Source organism: Cyprinodon variegatus, unplaced genomic scaffold (assembly GCF_000732505.1).
Source record: "Cyprinodon variegatus isolate N-32 unplaced genomic scaffold, C_variegatus-1.0 Scaffold172, whole genome shotgun sequence".
Taxonomy (NCBI): domain Eukaryota; kingdom Metazoa; phylum Chordata; class Actinopteri; order Cyprinodontiformes; family Cyprinodontidae; genus Cyprinodon; species Cyprinodon variegatus.
The window spans coordinates 356,047-382,883 of NW_015150625.1; the positions used below are offsets into that span (position 1 = coordinate 356,047).

Here is a 26,837-nt window from a genome sequence, read left to right on the forward strand (position 1 = left end):
GTGTTCCAATCACTTCCATGGCCACAGGTGTATGAATTCACTGAGCTCCTGAGAGCGACCCATTCTTTCACAAATGTTTGTAAAAACAGTCTGCATGCCTAGGTGCTTGAATTTATACACCTGTGGCCATGGAAGTGATTGGAACACCTGATTCCAATAATTTGGATGGGTGAGCAAATACTTTTGGCAATATAGTGTATATATATATATATATATATATATATATAAAAACTGATAAATTGAGTTAAAAAAAAAGAAAGATGGCATTTAGAAAAGCAGCTATAAAACAGTTCTGTATTTTCCTAAATGGTCCAGAAAAAATTGCCAGAGCTCAGTGAAAATTCCAACTTTATCAAGAGTAACAAATCTCTGCTTGCAAAATGTTTGATATTTCAGACAACAACACTTTGAATTGTGTTATTAGTTCAGACATCCATAATTTTAAAATGATCTTTTTTACTATAGTCATATTGTATGTCAGATAGAGGAACTAGAGAAGGAAGGATATCCTCAACAACACTATTTAGGGATGTGGGATTAAACAGAACTCATACATACTTTCAAACCAGAAATGATGAAACTATGAGTTAGAGAGCCCTCTGTACACTTTTTATACAATTTAGTCTAGTAGTCTAGTTTAATTTGAATTAATTGGTGCCTAAAATGGATAGGATTATAGATAAGCTCTCCTCCTAGCTGCCATTCTCCATCTGCAAACCCTGCTCCTCTTTCCATGCTTTTCTCAAAAATAAATGATTTTATTCATGAAAAGAGTTTAAGAAACCCAGAAACAATCTTTTTTTGATTCAGGAGAGCTCAAAAGAAGCTTGTAAAAAGGTAAATCTTTAGGCAAGGACTCAAACTCAGGAATATATATAAAGAAAACTGTGTTGCGTGGGTCACCTGAGTAGACTGCATCGTAAAATCCTGCACAAGAAGTTTCTCATCGTTGGTCAGGTGGACAAGCTCCTCCCCTGTGTGCGACACGGTGAAACCATCAAAGCTCATCGGCAGGTCTTTACTGGGCCAGTAGACGCTGCAATCCCTCTTTTCATTCTAAAAAAGTGAAAAAACAAACAAACATGGGAGCAAATGTGGCTTCACTTCAACAGTATCCTGAAAGGAGGCGGTTCTACCTGACTGTGTGAGTCCTGCAGACAGACGACCGTGTTGGTGCTGTGCTCCCAGATCATTCTCCAGAAATCTTCCACTGTGCTGCTCAGAGGAGTCTGACTCACTATGAACTCTCTACAGCAGTGGTGTCCCTGTGGAAACAATGTTTGAATGTGTTCAAAATGTTAAGCAGAAAAAAAGTCAAACTTAAAGGGCCTATACCGTGCTAATTCAACTTTTTAAAAGGCTTTTGTACTTTTTTATAATTTTATTCCTTCCTTATGTTTCGCTTTATCCATTAATTTCTCAGCATTTATTGTGACTTTCTGCTGAAAATGAGTTGGAGAATATTCATATTAAACAAAAGCCCCCCCCCCAGGAAGCAACTAGCTTAACCGCGCTGCGCCTGCACTGTAAAAAAAAAAAAAAGCCCCTTTTTCTCCATCAGGGACAGTTGATAAGAAGGAAGGCAAGATGATGATCCTGGATAAAAGTTTTAGCAGATAATCTGCACTTTGATTTGAACTGAAATGAGCAGAAAACAACTTTATTATATATATAAAAAAAAAAACAAATAGATGACTTTAAAATGCTTTAAAAAAGCAGGACATCATTCAAAGTTAAAGGAAATAGAGTCGATATCTCCGAGTAGTGATGGGTTAAAGAGGCATCTTGAAGTGTTGACGCTATCTCACAGAATACTGACACTTGCTGGACACTTAAAGACATTGCAGGCAGCTTATTTGCAAGACTAAATTGAAGTGATTTGATAACCTAGTATAATAATTTAAATTATTGTAGGTTATATTGTAATATTTCATATCTATGTTTAATTTGAAAATATTTTTGATATTTTTAGATGAAGACAATAAATAATGTAAACATACAATGTGAAAATTTAGGGTGAAATGTGAAAATGTGAATTTTAAAACAATAAGTACAGGAAAAACAGTAAATAAACTAAGAGTCAATTTTAAATTAACTTCAATTCAGATAAGTTGAGTGATAACTGAGAGGAAAAGTATTAACACACCAAGAAAATTAAAATAAAAACACAACGGCTGAAACGTTGTTATTCCTTTTAGGCTGCTCCAAAATTCTTGATCATTTTAATGATGAACCACAAAAATTAGACTTTTTTTTTTCACCAGAATCCTCATGTTGAAAGATACCTTTTTAAACACAGTTAAGTGAGTCGGTCAGTTAGACTCACTACACTCCGTGTACAGTACACTCTGCGTATACAAAATGACAATAAAAGTTGTCTAACTTCTGAGAACAAGCTGTATTTGTACTCAGAATAGATTATTAACAGTTAATAGCAATTATCAGCTGAATACTGAACACAATTGGTTGCAGTCAGAAAAAAGGGGTCGAAATAAATTTTTACACCACTTTTTGAAAACTTTTGTCCTCCACTGTAGTTAATTCAGACTGAAAGAGAAACCAAACTTCAAAGTAAGTTCCAGGAAGGCTGAATCACGGGAAAAGTTTGACTGACAGCATTAAAACTGCCTGTCAAGCAACAGAAGGAAATCTTTTCTGTTGCTAAAATAATTTTTAGCCTTTAAATCCAATACATCCCATTGCTTCATACTCAGCTGGTTTCGCACCTCTATATAAATACTACATAAAGTGGGTTTAACATATCTGTAAAAAGCAACTCACCATAACATAGGAGGCATTGATGTAGCCGGTGGAGTTGGTGTCTGAAGCCGTCAGAGAAACCCTCGATCTCTCAACTGCAAAGAAGCAGAGAGACATCAAGATCAAAATGAGAGTAAACTCTGTTTCTTCATGATAAAAATATAAAAGACTAATTTTTAGGGTTAATGTTTAACCTCTTCAACCACTGTAATAGTTGCAAACTCTATTCTGGAGATAGTTTATTTAAAAATGTATGTTAAGTGAATTTTATTTATTGTTGTAGCAACAAAGAAACATGCTTTGCAGACAGTAATAGATAAAAACATGCAACCCAAAAATGACATCAGAATTGGATTTGAAAGTAGGTTTATTTTCTCAGATTAAGTTATTCCAGATTATTTTTTTACATACTGGTAGTTTTTTTTTCCAGATTTTATTTTTCAAGATGTATTTTTTTCAGATTTTATATTATTTTTCATGTATATTGTCTTAGATTGAGTTTTTTCAAATTGCATCATTTTTAAATTGCATTACAATCAAATGTTGCTTACGTCAGCATACCAATAGAAATGCTTCTTCATTCCTCACTCCAGAATGTGAGCTGGAAAATGCTATTTCAAAAGAATTCAATCCATATTCAAAACTCAATCTTAAAAAGTTAAATAATTTTTTTTAATGTAAAATCTGTAAAGAAATTATAAATGAATAAAATGTGAAAAAGAAATTTAAAATAAAAAGTTAGTAAGGACACAAAAGTGTGCAAAAATTTCAACCTGGCATGAAATTAAATTGTGTTCTACTTGTCAGAGGCTGGTGACCCCGTAAAAAATATGTTAGTACCGAAATCAGAAGATTCTTTTGGAGTTATTCTTTCTGTAGAAAAATAGTGACCTGGAATATTTGGGGTTATATGGAGTGAATTTTGTTCCATTATTTTTGCAAGCAAACAGCTCATTATGTAAATGTAAATAACACAAAATGCAATCAGGAACTGAAACTTTGAAAAAAAAAAAGAAGAAAAAATTACAACCATAAGCTTTAAGAGCAATTTTGCTGGTCTTTAAAAGATTTTATCTTTCATTTCATTATAAAAAATTCCTTTTTCTAATATTTTTTTTAATCTTCTTTTTTTTTTTTTTACAGATTCTATATTGTAATTTTTTTTTCCTAATTTCTCTTCAGATTCAGTTTTATAGATAATATTCTCCTTCCTTTCCAGCAGAATATAAAAATCTTGTCACTAACATCCATGTGTCAGAAGTAAAGGGAATGTTGAACTTCCAATTTGTTTGTTTATTTTTGTTTCTTTATTTCAATATTAAATGTGAAAAATAACATTTGAAAATACAAAATCTGTATAAAGAATTTAGAAAAATAAAAGCTGAAAACAAACATCAATGTGGCTATAAAAACCTTTTTTATCAAGATGTTTCATTTCTAAATTGAGTTTTTTTTTTTTATTTCCATTTACAAATCTATTTCTTTTCTTGTAACAAAAATGTACTAAAGTTCCCTTCATAGAGGATTGCCTGCAGTCAGTCAGTTCTCTGCTGTTGTTTACCAGGCATCAGCGCTCTCGCTCTGTTTCTCTCAGCGTTGCCGTCCTTCAGGGCAGTGCTGTAGTCTGCATGCTTAGCCTGACGCTGACTAATCAGCTGAGACAAAAAAAGAAGAAACTTTAAAAACATTCACTTCAGAACCTGATCAGATTAAAGTATAAGAACCAAAAGGAGGCTCCACCTTAAACTGTTTGTCCATGCGCGTTCTCCCTGTGGCGCTTGGAATGAGGAGATTAGAGACGTAACCGTGGAGAAGGTCCGCGGTGACCGATGTATCCCGGCTGAGGATGGCCTCCACCAGAGCATCATGGATGAAAACGTACTGCTCCTGGAAAATAAGAACAAACAATCCAACTCTGCATTACAAAAAAAAAAAATAAAAAATGTGCTGCAGTTCATATCTTCAAAGATCAAGATTCCAAAATAACTATTTGGTCATTTTATTCCAATTTGGTTTAATCACTCTCATATATATATATATATATAATTTGCATTTTCCTATTCTCTAGCTTTTTCTTCGCCTCAGGCTTCTTTTCAGAACATACGGCTTTATGATCAACCGGAAGCAGTTCAGCACAAATAATATAATACATCTGACAAAATTGTTTTTATAAAAACTTTTTAAAATATATTTTTAAAAGCTTTTTAAATGCCATGAAAATCACATCTAATGAATTGCAATGCCAATTAAGGCCTTAATTTAAAATATAATAATTTTATGACTTAATGATTTTTAATGACCCGTGGAAACCCTGTCAAAGATTGCTTTCATTTCCACGGTTTAGTCATTAGAATAACATTTGCATATTGATGAAGAAATACGTGCAAACACACACATGCAAATCTTCTGCAGATCAGGCCCCATGTGTAAAACATACTTTCACATCAAAAAACTGTCCGATCATCTCAAATATTACAAAAATTATCCAATAACATCACTAAACCTCAAACTAAACTGTGCTTTCTCCACCGATTAAACATCCTCTAACCTCAGCATGATGGATGTTTGAAACTGTGAGTAAAACTGAAGGCCTGCTGCACGTCGCAGCATTTGACACCATAGACAATGAAATACTTTTATTTTAACAGCACTGTGTTGTTATCACCATATTTGAATGGTAAAAGTGTTTTTGTTTATCTCGATCTCTGCTCCTGTCTTGCAGCATCCCCAAATTATGGAGTCCCTCAGGGTTCCATCCTAGGCACTGTTCTTTTTATATTGTACCTGTTGCCTCTTGGACACATTTTAAAGAATTTTAACTTCTCCTTTCACCTCTTCACAGAAGAAGCACAAATATATATACTGTACGCCCCTGAAGAAGTTAATCAGTAGGAATGATTCCCTACAGCAGGGGTGGGCAACTCCAGTCCTGGTGGGCCTGCAACTTTTAGATATATCCTTGACTTAACACACCTGAATCAAGTAAATAGATAATTAAAATGACTCTGGAGAAATTGATTGCATACTAGGGAGGTAATTCAACCATTTGATTCAGGTGTGTTGGACCAAGGATGAATCTAAATGTTGCAGGAAACCGGCCTTCAGGGACTGGAGTTGCCCACCCCTGCCCTACAGTCTTTAACCAACTGTTTTAAGGGCATTACATCATGGATGGACCAACACTTTCTGCACTTGATTCAAAATAAAACTCCTGTGTGTCACTGAATGTGTGCATTGATGATAAAAGACATCTTCTGCCTCCATTTATCGGTTTACTACAGTGTGTTGAATTCATGTTAATGTGGATTTAAAGACATTTGAATTAGCGGAAAAAATTGCAGGGGGAATAAAAAAAAGTTTAATCAACCAAAACTTTTGCGACCCCAATGCAGTACCACTGTGGACCCCCTAGGGGTCGCAGACCCCCTGTTGAAGACCTCCGACCTAGAGCCAAAAGTGAAATATGACATATGTTAGTTGGAAACTGGTTTATGCCAGTTGTTTACCAGCATAAACCAGTTCCCAACTGGCATATCCCATTTTTCAAAACTGGCCTGCCAGAAACCACTTCTGGCTCTCGCTGTCACTCCATTTTTTTATTGTTGTTTGATGCTAGATGAGAATCTTAACCTTCTAACAATAGTAAAATCTCGCTTTAACACCAAAAACTTTTATTTGAATTTGTTACCACATGCTTTTTCTTATTTTTGTTTTATTTTTTATGTTTTATCCAAATGTGATCGATTGATGCTTTTATGAAAACTATACATCACTTTGGGGCCGCTGCAAGCTGTTTTCAAGTGTTTTCAAATCGACAATAAAAATTTTATTAATCTGTTTTATTAGGGCACTCATAGACCTTTGAAATGTAATTTCCACATAGTCACAGTGGGGACATGGAATCAGTAATCTGACATCATTCCACACCCTAGATACCAGTGTGCAAAAGCGGCTAAAGCTGAGGGTTTGATTCCCTGAAAAGAATGCTTGTTTCTCCTTTACCTCCGTCTGAACCAGGAAGTTCCTCTGTGTCCGGACGTGTTTCAGGAAGCCCAAAACATTCACAGTTCCCTGATCCTGAATTTGCTGCATCATGCTGTCAATCACAATGTAGGTTCCTGTTCTTCCCACACCAGCGCTGCAACAGACGGATAGGAAGATGATGCCAGAGTCACAGCTGTGTTGTCTTTTAGGTATTGTTTTCAGTTCTACCTGCAATGCACCAGAACGGGGCCCATCTCCTGCGTTCGGGCCTGAGACGACGCTCTGATGAAGGACAGCACAGGTAGGGTGTACTCTGGGACGCCCATGTCTGGCCACTGGGTGTAGTGGAAATGCAGGACTGTGTGTTCAACTTTCTTTTGTGGCATCTGAAGAAGCAACTGATATGAACTTAATCCAAAACTAAAACATTGCAGAACTTGTTTTTTTAGGCGTGTATATAAAATACCTTATTCGCTGTGTCCCTGACTGAGAACGTCCGCAGTGTGTAGTAGGCTAGAGTCTTGGTGCTTCTCATAGTCACTTGGTAGGAACCGTATTCCTCTTGGTTCTCTTCTGGCCAATACTGGTCGCATTTTGTCTGCAGAGATTTTTTTTATTCTAGTTAAAAAATCCAGAGAGTCGGACCGAATATTTTCATTTGTGTTGATCTTACGCGTCCTTTCTCCTTCAGATTGGTGATCATGACAATAACGCCAACATTCTGCTGCCAGATCATCCTCCAGAAATCCTCTCTGCTTGCTTTCAGGGGGCCCTGAGCTGCGATGTATGCCCTCGTTCGCTCATAACCCTTAAAAAAAAAAAACAGACCTTTTCCAGCTTAACATTTAAAAGCAAAACAACAGTTTTCTTTGTGGATCTTCCATAGTAAATACTCAAAAAAGAATCAGAATGCTCTGCAAAAAAGAGACTTCGTCCAAGCATTTTATGTAGTTTTTTTTCTCCAACACCATGGGAATGGTTGGAAATTTAAAATTTTACAAAAGTTATAAAAACACAGTGTCCACAAATGCCGAAATGAAAAAGAAGAAAACTCACGTCAACGTAGTTAGCGTTAATGTAGTCCCCACATTTTCCATCTTTATCCAAACTGTTGGAGAGCTTCACTCTGCTGTGGTCGTCTGGAAAAGGAGAAACAGGCCATGAAGGCTAAAGCATGACCCATATGTGCAGTGATGACACTAAGCAGACACATACAGGCCAGTATGTTAATGTAGCGGTTCTTGCTTTTGTTGTCGGGGTGATTCGAGCTGTCGGCAGTGATGCCCATGTCGACTGTACACGCCTGCACCTCCTGAAGCACAACAGAGGGGGGAAAAAACAAAATAAAGGGTGATGAGAACAGACTAGAGATGGTGCAGCACACCCAGAGTGAGCCAGCTCTGAGAGAAAAACCCCTCTGCACCAGAGGGATGGAGGGTGTCTTACCTCAAACGACTCTTTCACAATCTAATGGAGGGTGGATGCGGAAAGCACGACGATGGTGGTGGAGATGGTGAGAGGAGAGTGGGACAGAGGGACAAGACCACAGAGAGGGAGTCAGTGCAGGTCCAGGAATTTAGGGTTCAGATTGTCAGAGTGGAGGCTCTGAGTGGGCAGTGATGTCGTAATCTACGAGGCGGGTGGAACGAGCTGGGACCTCGTGATAACGTGGGAGGTGTAGATGCACAAACAGTGGAACAATAATGGGAGGGGAACATGGGAGACCAAAACAATGCCTGGAGATCATCCAGCTTAAACCTTTTCACAGTGAGTTACAGCTGCAAAACCTCAGCAGGGTAGCAACATGATTGGGAAGGAAAAAGGATGCAAAAAGGTGGTGTTAACATTCCCAGCATGATGGTGCCACCACCGTGCTTTAAAGATGAGAATTGGGATTTCTTTTAAGGCCTGGTTTAAACAGTCGTAAATACTGATCAAGAGATGTTACTACATTGGTTATTGCATTGGATTTTACAAAAGTAGCAGCATCACAGTAAAGGGGGCTGAATGGAAATGTAAGCCTTTTTTGGTTCTATAAATTCTTTCCAATAGATATTTACTAAAACCCAAATAGTGGCCGTGAAATGTGTCGAAGGTTTTGTAAGGCATTGAACACATCATATCTGGATGTTTGTAAGAGGTTCATGTGTGAGAAATTAACCATGCCAGCATGGCGATATAAACGCCATGTGGAGTTTTGTCAATTTCCAGGGGCTGTACTCTGCTCCACATTAAGCTCTGTCCTCTTTCTGTCTGAGCTTCTCTGCTCCCCCCACCCTGTTCTTCCCAACTCCTTCTAGTTGCCCTGGTCTGTTATCCATTTCCAAAGGCTGAAATGCAGACACCTTCAAGTCTGGTCACTTAAACGACCACCTTAAATTGCCAAATCAGACCACCTAAAACTACAGTGAGGGAAAAAATGGGATTTTGAGTGGATGTTATTTAACAATGTTTTTATTTATAAACCGATTAGGTTAATTAATGATTGATTCTAAATTATCACAAATTAATTCATTTGTTTTGAAACTACATTACCCATGATTCTCTCAGGGCAACTTTCATTCCATATATTCCAAGATTTCATTCAATATTCTCAGGAAATCATTAAAAATATTCAAGTTTCGTTCAATATATTCTGTATATATATATATATATATACACACACACACACACACACACACGCATATATAAAACCTATACTTAAAGTTAGATTTATAAATATACATATATATGTAAATTTAAATGTGTACATATATATTTATATAATGTATACATATGTTTATATGTATCAAATACATTTATATGTATAACATTTTAATTACAACTTTGCAATATAAAATAGATTGTGTTTTATATATAAAAAAATTTAATTAGTTGTTTATATAACAATGTAAATTTACTAAAAGTATTTCTTCCTAGATTAATCGAAGAAACATATTAATCGATTACTGAAATCATTGAGAAGTCAGTTGGACATTGGTTGAAACACTTACAGCAGGCCGTACACATCACCTTACACTGCATCAGATCTGGTCTGGAGGGCAGCAAGCTCTGAGATTGCTGAACCTGCCATCCAGTTATTTTTGTCTTTCATTTAAAAAACGAGTTAAATGAAATTCCAGAGCCCATTATGTTAAACTTGAAACACGGAGGCCCATTATGGAGGGATGAAAAGTCATCCGCTGTACGTTCTTTCCTACGCCAGAGGAAACCAACGCACCTCAAACTCCTTGGAGAAGGTGTTGGTGCTGTGGAGCTCCAGGACATGCTTGACAAACTGCTTTATAGTCAGCGGCTCGTGGCAATCTGTAAAACAAGGTTCAGAGTTCATCTCTCTGCTTAACAAGGCCACAGCGTATAGTTTTAATATCAAAAGAGTGAGAAAACCTCAGGTTGGTGTACCTGCAGCAAGCAGCAGGGGCGTGGAGGGAACGGAGAGGACTTTAGGTGATGCGGGGTCATCCGGGTAGAAGTTAGCAGTCTGGAAACAGTTTCTGTAACCAGAAACATTAAATGTTACATAGACAGATGGTTTACCATGATGAAGAATGGATAGAGGTGTGTCTGTAGGTGTGTGTACCTCCAGTAGATGAGTATACCCACTAGTACCAGCAGACAAAGAGCGGTGAGAGTGGAGACAACAGCCAGAGGGACCACCGTCCTTTTGTCCTTCTCCACACCTTCGACCAACCCGATCCGGGACTCATGGCTGCTGTTGCTGCCCTCTGAAAGAGAAGAACGGGCTACGGCTCTCAGGTTGCACATTAGATGGGTTTAGAACTACGTCCAAGTAGAGGAAAAGTCAGAATATCGTCTGCATAAAAAGTTATGTAACTTTGTAGATGCTTCAGGCTCATCAAATATTTTTCCCTTTTTATTATCTTTTTATTGCATGAATTTATTTGTTCAGGATTTCTTAAATGACGGCACATTCCATTTTTACTCAGATATCTGACTTTTGGAGTCTAAAAAATGTACCTTGGGTAGAAGTGACATTCATAACCTCCAGAGGAATATGTCAGTCTGTTGTGACTGACGCCTTAAGCCCTTCCTGGTTGCAAATAAAACTGATTGGTGACTTGAAATGCTTAAAGGGGATCATCAGCTGACAAGCCCTTCAAAGACATTCCTCCAAAAAGTGACAAACATTGTGTCCCGTTTACCTTCGGTCTGTTCCTGTTTTCCTTGGGGGTTGTCAGTGAATCCGAGCTCTGACACAGAGCTCTCTGCAGCATGAAGGGAACCAGCTGTGTTTGAGAAAGCGTCTTCAGTAACATAACCAGATCCTCCTTCACGGTCCTCTTCATGACCGCCAACGTAAGGATTCTCATCGCTGGTCATAAATCGTGCTTGGTCTGGTGTAGGTGCAGTTTCCCTAGATGTTAGCTGACTGTAGATTGTTAGCTGGAGTTTTCCATTTCTCTGAGACGTTTGTTTGTTTTCAGGTCGAGCTTTGAAGGGTTCCTGATCACCACCAACCTGCTCTAGATTTAAGTTTCCAATAACAGCTGCTTGTTCTCCAGAACCACTGCCATCTTCAGCCCCACTCCCACCCTCTACCTTGATTTCCCGTTCATCTTTGGCCTTGCCTTCATTTTCTTCAATACTTATCTCATTTTTCTTCTCTTTACACCTTTTACGACTGATCCCGCCTTCATCTCTTGCAGCAGATATCGTCCTTTCTGGCACTATGCCCTTTCCTGGAGTATCATCCGTGCTTAAGCTCAAAGCTGAACTTATAAATGTGGAAAAAGTATCAGATTCTCCGCTGCTGTCATCACCAGAGCCTGATCCACTCTCCTCTGTTAAAACCAAACCCCTTAATTCAAGTAAAGACATGTTAAAATGACCATAAACATCACCCCCATCTGTTTCTGCACTAGATCCATCTTCATTCTTATCTAACTGCCCTAAGAATTCAGCAATTTCTTGTTGCTTGCTGTCAATCTGAGAGGTGTTTAAACTGTTTTCCTCAAGCTGGTTTGCTTTCGATAGCTGGGCAATAGCGGATAGATTATTAGAGAGTAAAAAAACAGAGTTAGTGGTATTAAGAGGATCGTCATAAGTCGAGCTAGTAAAGATCTGTTGTTTTTCTCCATCCTGGGGCGAAGGGTTTAATGAGTTCTTCTCAGAGAACATGAGATGGGAAGTGTTGGTAGATTGAGGGAGAGTTTTCAGGGGTAAAGATGCTGAACTGAATCCATCATGGACAGAGAGCATGGCTTTTATGGTTGTCTCTGTAAGATGGCTGGAGGAGTCTGAAGCAGCCGTTGAATCCTCAGACCTGGATATTGGGGTATTTGCTGCAAGAAAAGCCAAAACAGGAGTGTCCTTCCTTTAATGATACTTATTGAACAGTTTTAACGAAAACTAGAACTGCCCGATTATTAATATTCCCTCTAGAAGCAAGCCAAGAAATTGCAGCTTTGCTGATTTAAAAGAAGGTCAAGATAGCAGGAAGAAACCCACTAGAGGGCACCGCTGAGCCACAGAATAGATGCTAGAAAGAACAAGTCCCCAGAAATAGATGCTAATCACCAAGCTTGAGTGAGTTCAAGTAGATTGTTATCAGGGAGAAAACTCTGACCTCTGCGAGAAACGTGCAGGAAGATTGAACAAAGAGTCAAGCAGATTTGAATTCAGAGCCATGTTGGAGACTGAGGAAGCCCCTGATTATTACTCCAATCACAATCAGCATCTTATGACCACGACTGGAATCCATCCCACCGTGTCCCTCCGCAAAATGGCCCACTGATGAGAGACAGCACTGATTAAATGCCCCAATAAAAGAAGGAATGAAAGCACCCATTACAATTACACCCAGCTGTCTACTCTAAACATCAGGAAAGCCCTGCTGTTGATTAAAATCCCCAAAATGTGAAATCAGTTTTCAGGCTTTTAAATCAACGTTTAATGAAATCTGTGATTTTGTTTCCCCCAATGTAGAGCGTTCTTAGTGCGTTGTCTTACCATTGAACAGGGGCTGAGTGGTGTGCATCAGCCCTCTGAGCAAAGACGAGGTGGTGAAGGATTTATAGAGTGAGTCGGACAGGGTGTTTCCTGCTGTCGCTACATTCTCCGTTATCCATTCCGAGTTGGACGTGGCTGAAAATGAGCTGATGGGTTTTCGAAGAGGTTTGTTTACACCAGATCCTCGATCTTCAGGGTTTATTCGGGAGTCTCTGTGCACTTCAGTACCTGGGAATGAAACATGCAGATGAAGTAGAGGCTGGTGAGACCTGGACACATTACCAACACATCACTCATCCACCCATAAAGGACCTCGAACCTAAACGACCCACTGACCTAAAAATACATGTTTCTGAACTGTGGGAGAAAACATATATCCAGAGAGAAGCCATGCAGGCAGAACATAAAAACTATAGAAAGGTGCTAGCAAGGATTTATGGAGTGAAACTTGCTCCATAAATTATTACATACTGTTTAATAAACGATAAGTGTTTTTAATTAAGAGTAATTTTCATTTGAATGTGCTTTACTGGAGACATCCATGTTTGTCAGAGAACACTACTGCCCCCTACCGGTTTGTGACGTCACGGTGCGGTATCGGCTGTTGATCAAGTCCCAGTGCTGTATCTGGTGTTTGTCACAACGCACTATTATCAAAGTCATCTTTAAGAAATACTTCTTCCAAATGTTGGCTACATATTACGTGTATTACTCTGGCCAGACGTTCGAGGGCAAATCCTCCGACTTCAAACTAGCAATCCAACGACGAATACGTGGATCATGAAACATGATCACTTTTATCTGACGTATTCCAACATTCAACTGCCATGCACGTTGAAATTGTGAGTTTAACTATAGCTGTCGTGAATTTCAATGGTGAAGTGCTCTCGAAATCTTGAATAATCTTTGTTGATTGCAGATGTGTCTAGTAGTTCCCATTGATTTTGCTTGTAAAGCGGGAAGAATGGCGCTAGGCTTACCGCACCGTGACGTCAATGCCAGAAGATGTCAGGAGTGAGATGTTATATTTGAGCAAAATTGGCCGCTTACAGACTCGGTGATCGCAACCAAAAATTTTATTTTTTTACCGATTAACGCTAAATTAATCTAATCACCGCAAACGTATCAGTTTTAGGTTTAAATAATGATCCATTGATTATTCCTTGCTGACCGGACTTCTCCTTTAACAGAGCTTATGCGACTTTAACCTGCAGTTTTATTGGGAATGCTTTTATGTCATAACATTGGCATCATAACCAACATGTTATATTTAAATGTTTTCAACCTGTCAAAATTTCAGTGAAAATAATACTGTTACTCCACACAGCTTTAGACTATAGATACATTTTTGAAAAACTAATAATTTTGATGAAAAAGTAGCTTTGGCCAGAATCAAATTTTGTCTGCCTTCTCTCTACTATCTTTAAACTGGTTAAATAATCCATCAATAATGATCCATTGTTTACCTTTAACCCCAAAGTGACCAGTTTTTAACTCTTCCTCTAAAAAAGGTATAAAATATGAGGGAACAGCAGCGGAAGCCAAAATAAAGCCTCACCGGGCACCACAGGAACAGATACTGTAGGAGGGAAGTTGGTGATTTCCAGTGGAGAGCTGGTGACTGTGTCTTCATAGAAGATATCTGTGACCTGGGTGTCCCTCATTGGAGGGGTGGACAGGTCAAACTTAGAGGGGGTATTTTCGCCTTCTTTTTCTGACAGGTCTTGATCTGTTGGCTGTGGTGGATACAGACCCACATATGGTGAAAATGGTATATTATTAGAACACATTATGGGTAATCTCAACATTTAGAACAAACAATGATCAGAAAAAGTACATACCTGAGGTGGAACCGACAACGACGCCTCTTCTGTCATATGCCGACGATTCGGTGGTGCCATCGTTGTCCGAGCAACCGGAAACAGAAGTCCTGGCTCCTCGGTTATCCGGTTAACCCAAATTGCACTGGTGCTGTCAAAGTTTGGTCTTGTAAAAGGCGGGTTTGCCGGGATCAGCTGATCATCCTCTATCCAGTTCTGACTGCGACCTGGAGGGGTCATCCTGTTTGGACTCTTGGTTTTCTCTCCTACTTTCTCATCCGGTTCAGCCTTTTGTAAATCCACAGATTCAGATGGGGTTTTTGGGGTTAATTGTTCACCAGTCTGGACTGGAATTTGCTGGTTTGCTTCTGTTTGATCCGTGGGCTGTCTTTGGTGTTGGGTAGGTTGGATCTGGTAAACTCTTGTCTGATCAGCTGGGATTTCCTCCTCTGGAATATCATCTTCAGAAGCCAAATCCAGGTTATTCTTGTTCTCTGGCCTCTTCAATATAGCTACATCTAAAGCCTGCAGAGAAGGAAACAGTTTACTGAACCATCCTTTGAAACCTGACTTAAGCATTAGCCAACATAATGGCACTCATTAGCATAGTAATTAAACTGCGGATGAGACTGAATGAAGTGCAGACTTGAACAGATACATGAATTCAACCAGTTGCATTGAGTTTGGCAGAGTGTCCTACCTCCCTGTGACTTTCAGCTTCCTTTGCTACAGTGTCAGGGGGCTGATCGCTCTCTGGAACGACAAACGATGAGAAAAAAACTCCTGAATGTTGGTAGAGCAACAGGTGAAAGCAGCTCTTAGAAAGTCAGCTCATACCAGGGTCTTCTAACGGCATGTCGACTATAATCTGATCGCTCCATCGTCCTTTGAGGCCATTGGTGCAGATAGCCACCACCTGAACCACGTAGCTGCTGTTAGCCAGCAGACTGGAGATAATGGCCCCCTAAAATGAAATCACATGGTGTGAAATCAGTAATTTCTCAGTCTCCTATGGCAGATCTCTCAACCTTCTCTGGATTCAGCGGTTCACTTTGCTCCCCTAAAAGAGTTTCTCACCAGGAGTAGACATACTTAATGTTTTGGATCACTGCTATTTTGGTAGACAAATGGCCTTTTTCCCAGCTCAATGTGCCTTGTTTCGGTTTATATTGGCATTAATTACAACTATTATTTTTTGCTTATTTTGTCATTTTTCAGCCATTTTGTAAACATTTAATTCAAGATTTATTTCTCTTTTATGTATGTGTGTATATATCCATCCATTTTATGTCACAGTTATCCCTGCTGGGGTCACGAGGGGCGCTGGTGTCTATCTCCAGCTGTCTATGGGTGAGGCGCAGGGTTCACCCTGGACAGGTCGCCAGTCAATCGCAGGGCAACAAAGAGACAAACAGGACAAACAACCATTCACACGCACCTAAGGAGAATTTAGAGAAGCCAAATAACCTAACAGTCATGTTTTTGGACTGTGGGAGGAAGCCGGAGTACCCAGAGAAAACCAATGCATGCCTGGGGAGAACATGCAAACTCCATGTTGAAAGATCCTGGGTCGGGAATCGAACCCAGAGCCCTATTGCTGCAAGGCAGCAGTGCTACCCACTGCACCACTGTGCAGCATAATAATAAAAAAAAAAAGGATTGAATTTTCAAATGTTTCCTGTTAAACGAAATCTGAAATAAATGCAATTTGTGAAACAAGGTGAAAAAAATCTGTAAAGAAAAACAAAGTTTGAAAAAAGAAAAAAATATATAAAAAGAAAAATAAATTTGTGATTTTTTTTTTTGTAGGTTTTATATCTGGATTGCATTTTTTTGGTCATATTTCCATTTACACAAATAGTTTTTTTTTTTCAAAAACATTGGAACAAGATTTACCCCATAGAGGATGTACTTCTCTCACTGTGCTTATATCTGAGATTTTAAATGTGGGCTGATAAAATCTAACCATTCTTTTTTTTTTTTGGGCTGATATCAGATGAAATCCCTTTGGGACATAATTACGGTTTGCAGAATCTTTCTCCTGGCTGTTTTTACTATATAGCAGATTAAAGACGTTTCTTCCCCAGAAGAGCTTTTCATGGAAAACACTTAAAGGTAGCGCTATGGCATATTTTTTCTATTCAAGGGTAATTTCAAGTACTTCACAGGAAGAACAACAAAGATAAAAGTGGTTAAGGTGACAAAAATTGAAGCAAATGAAAAACCAAGACATGATAGAAATGAAAATGTTTGTTTTTATGGTGAAAGCTGCTGTAAACAGCAGCAGTTTCTGCTCAGGCTTCCAGAGCCGAGGAGCATTGAAACCAAGCTGCCTCCTGGTGTCCTGTGATCACTGAGAGAGGAGCTCTGTGAAGACATGACCTGAAGGGTCTAGATGGTGAAATATGCTTTTTAATTAGGGCTGAAACAATTAATTGGATTAAAGGTGATTTATTTATTATTTCAACAATTGTCAACTAATTTAGTAATAGATTAATTGTTACCTGGAGTATAGAGACTCTAAAACATGCTTTTAGCAGAGAGAGCAACCCGCTTGGAACAATAATTATATCAAAATTGTAAAAAGAAATGAAAATGTTTTGCATTTAACATTTTTTCTGTCAATATTCTCTATCCAGAACTCCTCAAATGAAAAGGTTTTAGTTTCCCCCTGGTTTATTTCTGTAAAAAAAAAAAAATTCTTTGACGACTTTTTGCTGTCTGATTATTAATTTAATCAATTAATCAAAAAAGAATCAACAGATAAAGCAGAATAAATGTTACTTGCAGCCCTATTTTCAACCACCATCATTTAAATTTTTTTGTAAAAATGCAAATCCTTTTTAAAAGGAATAATTACTGTTTAGCCATTTTGCTACATATCAGCAGACGGGTTTAAAAAACAAGCCATCAGTGGATCCAAACCATTTTGATCAAAGGTCCTTTTGAAAATCTTGAACAAGTTTTGTCTTATGAGGCTATAAAAGTTGTTTTTCTTTAACCTAGCTCAAATATCAGCATTATCTACATAAATATTTATTCATTTTAACAAGGTAAAAGATCCCTTTATTGCTTTTAACAAACGTTTTTTTCCCCATTAGTAGGCAATCTTAAATTAATAATCATAACTATTACATGGTAGTGGCAGTATCATGCTGGGAAAAAAAACATTGTCGTACACTAGAAAAGAAACTTTGTGTGAGACCAATGGTAATACACTCCTGCTGGTCATGGATTCTGATTTATTGTCAATATTCACCATTCTGGCAGTTTCTCAGGGTGGCATAAGGAAGGGGGCGCACAAGCATATAACTTATTTATTAATCAAACACAGAACAAGGTTTCTGTTCCTTGCCTGCCTGTGTATGCACGTGAATTGGTACCCAATGCTTGCTGCTGAGAATAGTAAAATAGTAAAGTGTGTACTACTAATGCACTCTTTAGGTTCTTTGAATCTTTACAGGGTGGTTTACTACTTATTTTATACTCCTACTCGGCGCAGGAGAGAGAAAAATGACTGGATTTTTACCAATTATCCATTGATGCGTCAAATGTACCTGTGAGGCCTGGAGATAATGGTGCTAAAACATTAGCTGGAATTGCATGCGGTCATAATTGAAGCCCTCCCCCACTTTGATACAACCGTTACTCCTACCACATCTTGGTCTCCATCTGTCCTGTACTCCTGTTTGATCTGATCTCTGCCCTGCAGCCTCTCGTAGGTGACGGTATACCAGTCGATGGTGGTGTCGAAAACCGCGCGGGGACGCTCCCACGTCACCACGATGGTGGTGTCGTTCTGAGCGTCAGCCTGGACGTTTTGTGGCTCTGAGCTGCACGCTGGAAAAAAAAAACACAAATGAAAAGAAATGATCTTAAACACTTGTGTGAGCAAAACATTGAGTTCTCTAAAAGTGCAAAAAACAACAGGATCAGGAAAAGCGTCTACATACAAGTAATGTGTTTGGAGTTAATTTGAGGTTAAACCAATTGAGGAAAATTAATGAATTCTGTTTAAAAGCCCAGTTTCAGAGGAAATGTGACACTGAGTGGGCGCTGCACGTGCACATATGCAAGATACAAAATTACCCTCTTATGAATTTCTGAATACTTTATTTTAATTTCAAAAAGCTGCAAAATAAATTGCCTAGTCTGAGAGGAGCCGAGCCACTGCACTACAAAGTGACGCTTCCTGGCAGCTCTGAAGATGCTCTTTGGTTCTGACTATGAAACTGCAGAGCGTCGGGTAACTTTCTTTATATAATCAAGAAGAGACCGACCATGGGGGAACAAAGATTTAGATGCAGCAGTAGTCCATTCTACTCTAAAAATGGTAAAAAGCTCGACATACTCCTCTGTAGGCTCATAAGGGCTGATATTTATGCAACAGAATCTTAACATTCTGCTTCTATTGGGAGTTTAAATGGCTGTCAGCTGAAAGCAGTTTCCTAGTTGACGCTGAGTTGCTTCTGATCTGCAAACCAATAAATCATTTAGAGGGCCAGCATGCTAACTATGTTAAGCTATTTAACCCACGATGCTCCTTAAAAGGGCATAACAGATTAAAATCATATATAATATATGCGTTATGCTTCATGCAGCATGGAAGTTAAACAAATGGTTAGAGAAAAACTGGCATATTTATTATTGTGATATATTGTTCTTATGTGCAGAGTGCAAGAGTCTAGTTAGAGCGTCCGCCATGTTGGATGTGGCAGATCTGTACTTTTGTTTTGAGATTTCGATTTGCAAAATTGTTTTGTGAAGTTTGCAATAATAATGGATCAAAATTCACTGTAGAATATTAAGACGAGGATGAAAAACAAAGTCTGTGTTTGACGCTGTGTAATCTGAATTAACACAAGCTCCTTCCCCCCTATGGGGTCCTCTACTCTAACTGGATTAGATCTTTACTGGGACAAAAGAATCACATTGTTGTTTGGAGACGGTTTAAGGATCGGGGAATGACGTACTGGGTGTGGGAACATCCTCCTCTCCTGTGTAGGAGGCAAAGACCTGACCCATAAACTGCTGCTGCTCCCTGAAGTTGTTCTGCAGGTAATCGGCGAGCACCACGTATCCGGCCTGCTCCATGGTCATCACATCACAAAAAACCTCCAGCTGATGAGAGACACAGAAATACAAAGAAACAAAAGTCAGATTGAGGAGAGAATTAGGCAAACATGTGTCGCTGCCTGTGCCTCGTTTTCCACTCTGCTGCCAAAATGCTGAGAAAAAAGGAGGCAGCTCTATTTTTGGTTAGCGTGAGTGTGGCTGTGTCATGTTTTGCCTTTCTGCTTCAATCCCATGTGGACAAAAATAATCCAAACTACAAACCAGTGTTTTCACCGCATTATTCTGCATCGATGCACAACCACTGCGCAGCCTCCTGGGAGACCTCACACATCCTGGATGCACAATTTTCTCCCCCCACCGTGACAAAATGAGGCAAAAGCAACCAAATTCCAGGCCGTTCTGTGAGGGTATGATGACTGAAGCCATCAGATTAATATGTTGTCTTTTTAATTTAAAGACAGCTTGTCAGAAACAAGGAGCAAGTTAAAATCCCACAACAATGATTTGGGTGTTTTTCAAAGGAATCAACATCAGCTAACATGAAGCGTCGGTTCAAGTTTTGGTAATTGGATTTTCTTATTTGAAACTAGAAATGAAAAACAAGTAGTTCTTGATTTATTTGGGAAAAGGACAAAACAAACTGAAACACAAGGATATTTTCTTTCTGTGTGTTTTCATACAACTGCAGCTTTGTTTTATGCAGAAACTGTGCCAGGTTATATTGCCCTGCTTCTGTTTCGCAAGTCTTTGTATGAGTTTATGTCCTTTTTTAAATTAAAGTAAAATGTACGCTTGCTAAAAGCTGTTAAGTATCTGAGAAAAGTTCTCCAGAAACAGAATAATAATAATATAATAATAATACTTTGGACTTGTAATGCACTTTATATTTAAACAAATCCCAAAGTGCTACATAGTAAAATAGGTAAGTGCTAAATAAAAATACATGGAGAGCATGAGAAATAAAAAGTAAAAGAAAGGATAAAATAATCAAAGACAATAAAAAAAGGGGGAAGAGTTCAATTAAAAGCTCTCCTAAAAAGGTGGGTTTTAAGACTACATTTAAAAGCATTCACAGTCTGTGGGAGAGCGTTCGACAGCCTGGGAGCAGCTGAACAGAAAGCCTGATCTCCCATTGTATGAAGCTTCGTTCTTGGATGTTTCAGCAGATATGTTGCAGTAGATCGGAGGTTACGTGTTGAGGTCTGTGGGGTGAGCAGTTCCTTAAGGTATGGTGGGGCATCACCATGGATGCACTGGTGGGTAAGGAGGGAGACCTTCTAATCAATTCTGAGTGCGACAGGAAGCCAGTGAAGTGATTTGAGGAAGGGGGTGATATGGTCATGTCTGAGCACCATCATCAGGATCTCAGCAGTGCTGTTTTGCATGTATTGCAGCCTTTTAAGGCTTTTCTCAGGGATTCCGATGAGGAGTGCATTGCAGTAGTCCAGTATGGACGAGACAAAAGCGTGGCAAAGCTTTTCTGCATCTGCAGGAGTGAGTGTGGGACGAAGTTTGGCGATGTTTCTGAGGTGGAAGAAGGAGGTCTTGCAGAGGTGTTTGATGTGAGCCTCAAAGGTCAAATCAGAGTCCATTTTAACACCAAGGTTAGTAGAAGATGTTGAAAGGGGAAGTTTGTCCAGAGAAGGTGATGCTGGTGATGTCAGATGACCGAACCTGGTGGGGAGTGCCGACTAATATGGCTTGAGTCTTGGAGCTGTTTAGCTGAAGGAAAGAAGTTGTGCTTCTATCTTCCTTTTCTTTCAATCGATTGATCGATAGATAGATAATACATATATGTCAAAATAAATACTGAAATAATAACATATCAATGATAAACAAATCTTGAAGTAAATAAATGACAGTTTAACAAATGACAAGATATGCTATGCCAAAATACTATTTTATATAATATTTGGTATTCTATATATACTTTTTTTTATTGAATATTTTCCTATTAATAATTAATAACATAATTAATTTAAACATTTAATTGTATACAATGTGTGTTTATACATACATGTAACCCTTTGGACATTGTTATATCCTTCTGACTGATAAACCATAAGATGTTTTTTAATCCTTTGTATGTTCACAGGATGGATGAGTCAATCCAATTCAATATTATGTGTAGCGGGTCAAACAGAATCAAAACCTTATTTATAATAACTTATCATCCACGCTTTTTAAAGGTCATTTATGAAAAATAACTTACCCTTCAAAAATTATTAATGAAAGTATTTAAACATGGTTTAATGGTTTTTCCACTCATCATGATGATAAAGACCCACAAAAATGTCATATTTCACAAAAATTCAGAATGTTATTTAAAGGTATTACTTTGTATTATATTCACTAGTTGATCAGATGCTTTTTTTGAAATAGCCGACTTTTGTAGATAATATATATGAGCCCTTAATAATCCTGCTGCATGATATGATTTATCTGAGCCATGACTCCGTTTTCCTTATAGTACCTTTAAACTGGTTATGGATAAAAAATATTTTCCTCATCGCTTGCCATAGAGCATATAAAGCATTATCCATTATGAGTATAAACTGCTATGGTCAGCTCTGGGTCACTTCTTTTTGCTAAATCCTATCTCATTTTTTTAACCCATGTATTGCCATTTTGGGCAGCAAACTTTACAATATAGGAACAAAAATCGAATCATAAAAACAGTCAGAGACCCCAGAGACATTTGTGAGTGACTAACCTGAGCATCTGATATGGCCACGGTGTGTTTAAAGACGATCCATTCCACAGATTCAGAGCAGGGAGGAGTGGTCAGCGAGCCGTTATAGATGTAGAACTTATCAGTGATGTTGGGCAGCAGGGACCTCAGGGTGAAAGCCCCCACTGATCCACTTTTACCTGAAAGAAATTAGCACAGTCTCACCATTCAGCTGTATGGGCTGCTTAATGCACAGTTATTTTTGATCATAATATAAATCATTATCCCGGACAGATATGAAACAAATGTATATATGCATACATGTGTGTGTAAATATGTATACATATATACATGTATATATGTATACATATGTGTGTAAATTCCTTATTTGAACAACCAGGGCGTGATCTTCAAAGTGATCAGTGTTTGTGCTTCATTAGACAGTGTTTGCAAACCTATTTTGCTTGTGTGCCATAAATCGATACTCTAATTACAAATCTGTGCAAATTCATGCAAATCTAAAGATTTACCATTTGAAAAAACTCGACTGCAGAAGCATTTTTGGGCATCTTTTTTTTTAGTACTTCAGAAAGTGAGGTGCAAACTGACGTGCACCATATCTGCAGTGATTGTTGCCAGAAAGGAGCTATTGGTTCAACGGCAATAGATGAAAAGAGGTTTTGTGCGCATAACAAACATATTTGGAATGTCAGAAATCCCAATGGTAATGTATTATTATTGAAAAGAAAATGTCTATGCAATCCAGCCCAAAATAACAATGAAAATATACAAATATAACTAAAGGGAAAATCTAAGAATTTTAGATATTGAGGCATTTTTTTTTATAATGAATGAATTTCTTCAGACAAACCAGTAAAAATATAATTTTAAAAAATACAAATTTGATAAGCATCTACACCATTAACGGCATGTATCATTATTAAGTGCATACAGTAATTTGTTGCTTTTGAAAAGGGTATCAAGGTGTAAAACATATTTATTCATACCGTTCACCTTCAAATAGTCCCCGATATCAGCAATATTGCTGATTCCTGTTTAATTTATGAGTCCATACTGCTCCAAAAAGTCCATTAAGTGAACAAATAAGTACATTTATGAACATATCAATATATATATACTGTATACAAATAAGTGACTACAAGCATCTCCATTCAAATAATTATTATTAATTGCATAAGTGTTTATACAGCCATCTACAGAGATTAAGAGAACAAAATGATGTCCACCACCCTTGTTTTTTAAGAAAACCACTTTTCCTAAACTGTTTAATGTTTGGCTATTGCTTTAAGTCAACACTACATTTGTTCCAGGTTTTCACGTCATTTATTGAAATGCACATTCTTTTTCTGTCAGCAAATGAAATAATCTAATTTCAAGATTTTATTTTTTGTATTTAACTTTATTTTCATCACTTTATTTCTTTGAATTATTTTTATCATTATTATTACCCCACTTAAATGGCTTAGAACTTCATCTTTCTTTTATGTCTACTATCAAACTACCAGCAGAACATTCAATCTGATCCTTTTATCAAATGGGAAAATATTCGCGCACCAATCTTTATAGATCACCCAAATGTGCAATTTAGTGTCTTTTATTAGGAATCTCTAAAAATCAGACCGTCAGTGTAATAATCTACATCTTGCTAAAACTACTTGGATGTAAAATAATTGCCATCATGGCTTTGTCAAGCTGCTGCCTATGTTTGTAAAGCAGGAAAAAGACGAATAAAAAGTGAATCCAGTAGAACCTTTTATTGCCTACCTACGATACGGGTATCGGTATCAGTGCAACACTATTTAAAAGCAGCATGTATAACTGTAAGGAAGTGGTCTATAGGACATATAGGTGGTATGAGAGTTTTGGGAATCGAGACCTTAGAGCTCGAGTGTAAGTCAATTCTGAAATTTGTGTTTTTTGGTGGCTAAGTTGGACTTAAATCCTCAGCTAAACTCAATTATTATTATCTACCATATCGCTCAGTTAGAGTTCTCATGCAGTAACCTACCAAATCTGCTCACACCACTGATGGCTTCTACAATAGGACTGAAGTTCTCATTGTCCTCCTGGCTTACCTGCAAATGAAAGGAAAATTGTACAGTTGCCGTATTTAAAGCCAAACATAGGTAAAGATGGTTCCATGGTCAGGTCGTCTCACCTCAAAGAGAACAGCCAAGGCAGCAACTCTTCCTCCTTTCTCAATTGCATCATCTAAACTTTGAAACTCATTGGGATTGTAGCAGTAGATCTGCATCTGAGAAACAGCCAGGATAAATGTCATTTTCGCTTTATGTTAGGAAAGAGGATAGATAGCACATTGGTGACACTTACTTCCAGAGGATATTTCATCCCGTTGAGGCTGTGTTCAGACCCAGCTGATGATGCATTGCAGCGCCCCCAATGGAAGCTAAGCCTCGATACAAGAAACCTGGAGCTCAGGCCTCCTCCAGTTACATAGAAGTCTCCATTTATATTGATGGACACTTGGATATGTAAAAAAAACAGAAACAGTGAAACATTAGAAAGGAATGAACTCTTTGTTTATCTCCACCCTTGATTGTTTTGATTAAAGAACACAACATGGTCTATGAAACTAACTACCAAGACGCTAAATCAAAGTGATATTGATCAATGCATTGAGCCCCAATATGAATTAAAAATTCAGCAAAAAGGGCACACATGTAATGCATAATCATAACATTGGCGTGCGCAGACTTTTTGAATGGCAGGAGCAGAAAGAAAAAGAGGGACTTTTTTCAATTTGACAGATAACAGATAAGCAACATAACACATTGAGGAATGTTCCAGTCAACACACAACACTCCCCTCTTTCAAAGACACTTCCTCGCTTGGTATACAACAAATAGTCTAAACTTGCAACACAGCCCTGTTTGAACCCCCCCATCTAAATGTTTTCAAGTTGAAGACGTTTTGCTTCCCATCCAGGAAGCTTTTTCTATTCAAAATGTCAGGAATAACGTTGAGTTTGAGGTTTTTTGAAAGGGTCCACCCCTTTGGAGGGGGGGTTATTTGGCTTCTCTTGTTAGCCTGCAAAGCGCCATACCCATCTAAATGTCTGAAAGGAGGGGTCGTTAAAGGGAATTGTTGGCCTTGCTGAATAGAGGAGGTCCTCTTCTCTCGTGTATAGGGGCTGCAATGATAGCAAGAAGGTATTAACTCAATTGCAGCATTGTAGGTTTTTGAAAACTGGAACCTGAGTCCACCCCTTTTGTTTGTGATTAGTTTTTCTTTCTTAACATAGATGGCTTCCTTCACACCCCTCTCAAACCATCTATTTTCTTTGTCCATAATGTGAACATTCTGGCCCTCAAAAGAATGTCCTTTGTAACATAAGGTGTAGATGTACCGCCGAGTCTTGTCCCGACTTGACTTGTACTTATGACTTGTACTTATTGTACTTTTGAGCCGTTTCTAATTGTTAACATACATTGCCCACAGAGACAGTGCAAGTATTGGAGAGATGGGGAGGATGGTGTAGCTCAGACAGCTTTCATCTGTTTTTCAATTCAGCCATCACCTCACATCTCTTCACATTGTCATTGCTCCACACTCGGTTTGCCCCTCACCACTGATATTTTCTGTTTCACTACAAGATCTCCCAGTTGTTGCCGCCTCCCTCTTTGATCTTCCCTCAGTTGCATAGTCTCTTTCTTTTCTGTGTCTTTGTCTCTTTCCTTACAGCTGAGACTGTCATTAACCTGGGAGTTCATTGTTATAATGAATAATTTTTCCTCTCTTTATTGGAGGGTGAGGGGCTATAAAACTTAATCTCTCCACAGTATGGGATTACCAAGCCCTGCTTTACAGAACCATCGTCCAAATACTCCTGTAGGAACTGTTTTTATGCTCCTACAGAAAAAAAAACAAGACATTTTGAGCTAAAGAGACTCTGGGCTCTATCTGACAGATTTTTTTTTTAAGATTCCTCTAAAACCAAAGTTTAGTTTGGGATTTCCAAGCATATGAAAATAGACCAATTTAAAATACCCGTCTTCCCGTTGTTCTGGATGGTTGTAGACTCTGAAGTCGGTATGTGCCAGCCCTCTAGCTGTAGGTTCTGGAACTGCATCCTGACTTGGGTAAACATCTCATTGATGTCCACGGGAGACTGCCGGGCACCATTACAGGACGGGTAACTCTTCCCCCAGATCTGCTGGTTCAGGCTACCTGTAAATAAAAACATCTGACAGTTTAGCGATACAGTTAAGGCGAGATTTATTCAGAAGGAAATCTGTACCAATTTTCCAATTGAAATTAGAATAGAATGCTCTTCAATTTCAAAATAAAGCTGAATTTTTTACTTACACATTAAATAAAAAAAAGGAAATCTTTTTGAAGATTGTTAAATATGTAAATTTATTAAAACAATACATGAAATAACATTGTACATTTAATTTTTAAAATATGTCCCACCAAGTAGTGACCAAAAATCAACCTGAAATGTCAAACTTGAAAATTAAAATGTATTAAAATAAATGTTTTAGAGAGCACTTGTGGTCTTATTAAATTAAATT

The 26,837-nt window shown here is 38.2% G+C and overlaps 1 protein-coding gene across 1 annotated transcript in view; it reads right to left on the minus strand.

Moving 5' to 3' along the window:
- The window catches only part of LOC107087067 (receptor-type tyrosine-protein phosphatase zeta-like), an 81,031-nt gene that overhangs the window by 2,152 nt on the left and 52,042 nt on the right, over window positions 1-26,837 (minus strand). Inside the window, exons 3-30 of the mRNA XM_015378421.1 lie at window positions 26,311-26,490; window positions 24,634-24,785; window positions 24,461-24,556; window positions 24,311-24,377; window positions 22,324-22,481; window positions 19,508-19,655; window positions 18,190-18,374; window positions 15,372-15,498; window positions 15,235-15,287; window positions 14,556-15,059; window positions 14,273-14,474; window positions 12,715-12,942; window positions 10,908-12,047; window positions 10,325-10,469; window positions 10,147-10,238; window positions 9,965-10,050; window positions 8,191-8,211; window positions 7,960-8,056; window positions 7,801-7,883; window positions 7,418-7,552; window positions 7,211-7,342; window positions 6,973-7,130; window positions 6,763-6,898; window positions 4,501-4,647; window positions 4,322-4,415; window positions 2,782-2,855; window positions 1,137-1,265; window positions 904-1,056 (exon numbers count right to left, since the gene is read on the minus strand). Of these exons, the coding sequence (XP_015233907.1) occupies window positions 904-1,056; window positions 1,137-1,265; window positions 2,782-2,855; window positions 4,322-4,415; window positions 4,501-4,647; window positions 6,763-6,898; window positions 6,973-7,130; window positions 7,211-7,342; window positions 7,418-7,552; window positions 7,801-7,883; window positions 7,960-8,056; window positions 8,191-8,211; window positions 9,965-10,050; window positions 10,147-10,238; window positions 10,325-10,469; window positions 10,908-12,047; window positions 12,715-12,942; window positions 14,273-14,474; window positions 14,556-15,059; window positions 15,235-15,287; window positions 15,372-15,498; window positions 18,190-18,374; window positions 19,508-19,655; window positions 22,324-22,481; window positions 24,311-24,377; window positions 24,461-24,556; window positions 24,634-24,785; window positions 26,311-26,490 (4,922 nt within the window). The remainder of the gene's footprint in view (window positions 1-903; window positions 1,057-1,136; window positions 1,266-2,781; window positions 2,856-4,321; window positions 4,416-4,500; window positions 4,648-6,762; window positions 6,899-6,972; window positions 7,131-7,210; window positions 7,343-7,417; window positions 7,553-7,800; window positions 7,884-7,959; window positions 8,057-8,190; window positions 8,212-9,964; window positions 10,051-10,146; window positions 10,239-10,324; window positions 10,470-10,907; window positions 12,048-12,714; window positions 12,943-14,272; window positions 14,475-14,555; window positions 15,060-15,234; window positions 15,288-15,371; window positions 15,499-18,189; window positions 18,375-19,507; window positions 19,656-22,323; window positions 22,482-24,310; window positions 24,378-24,460; window positions 24,557-24,633; window positions 24,786-26,310; window positions 26,491-26,837) is intronic.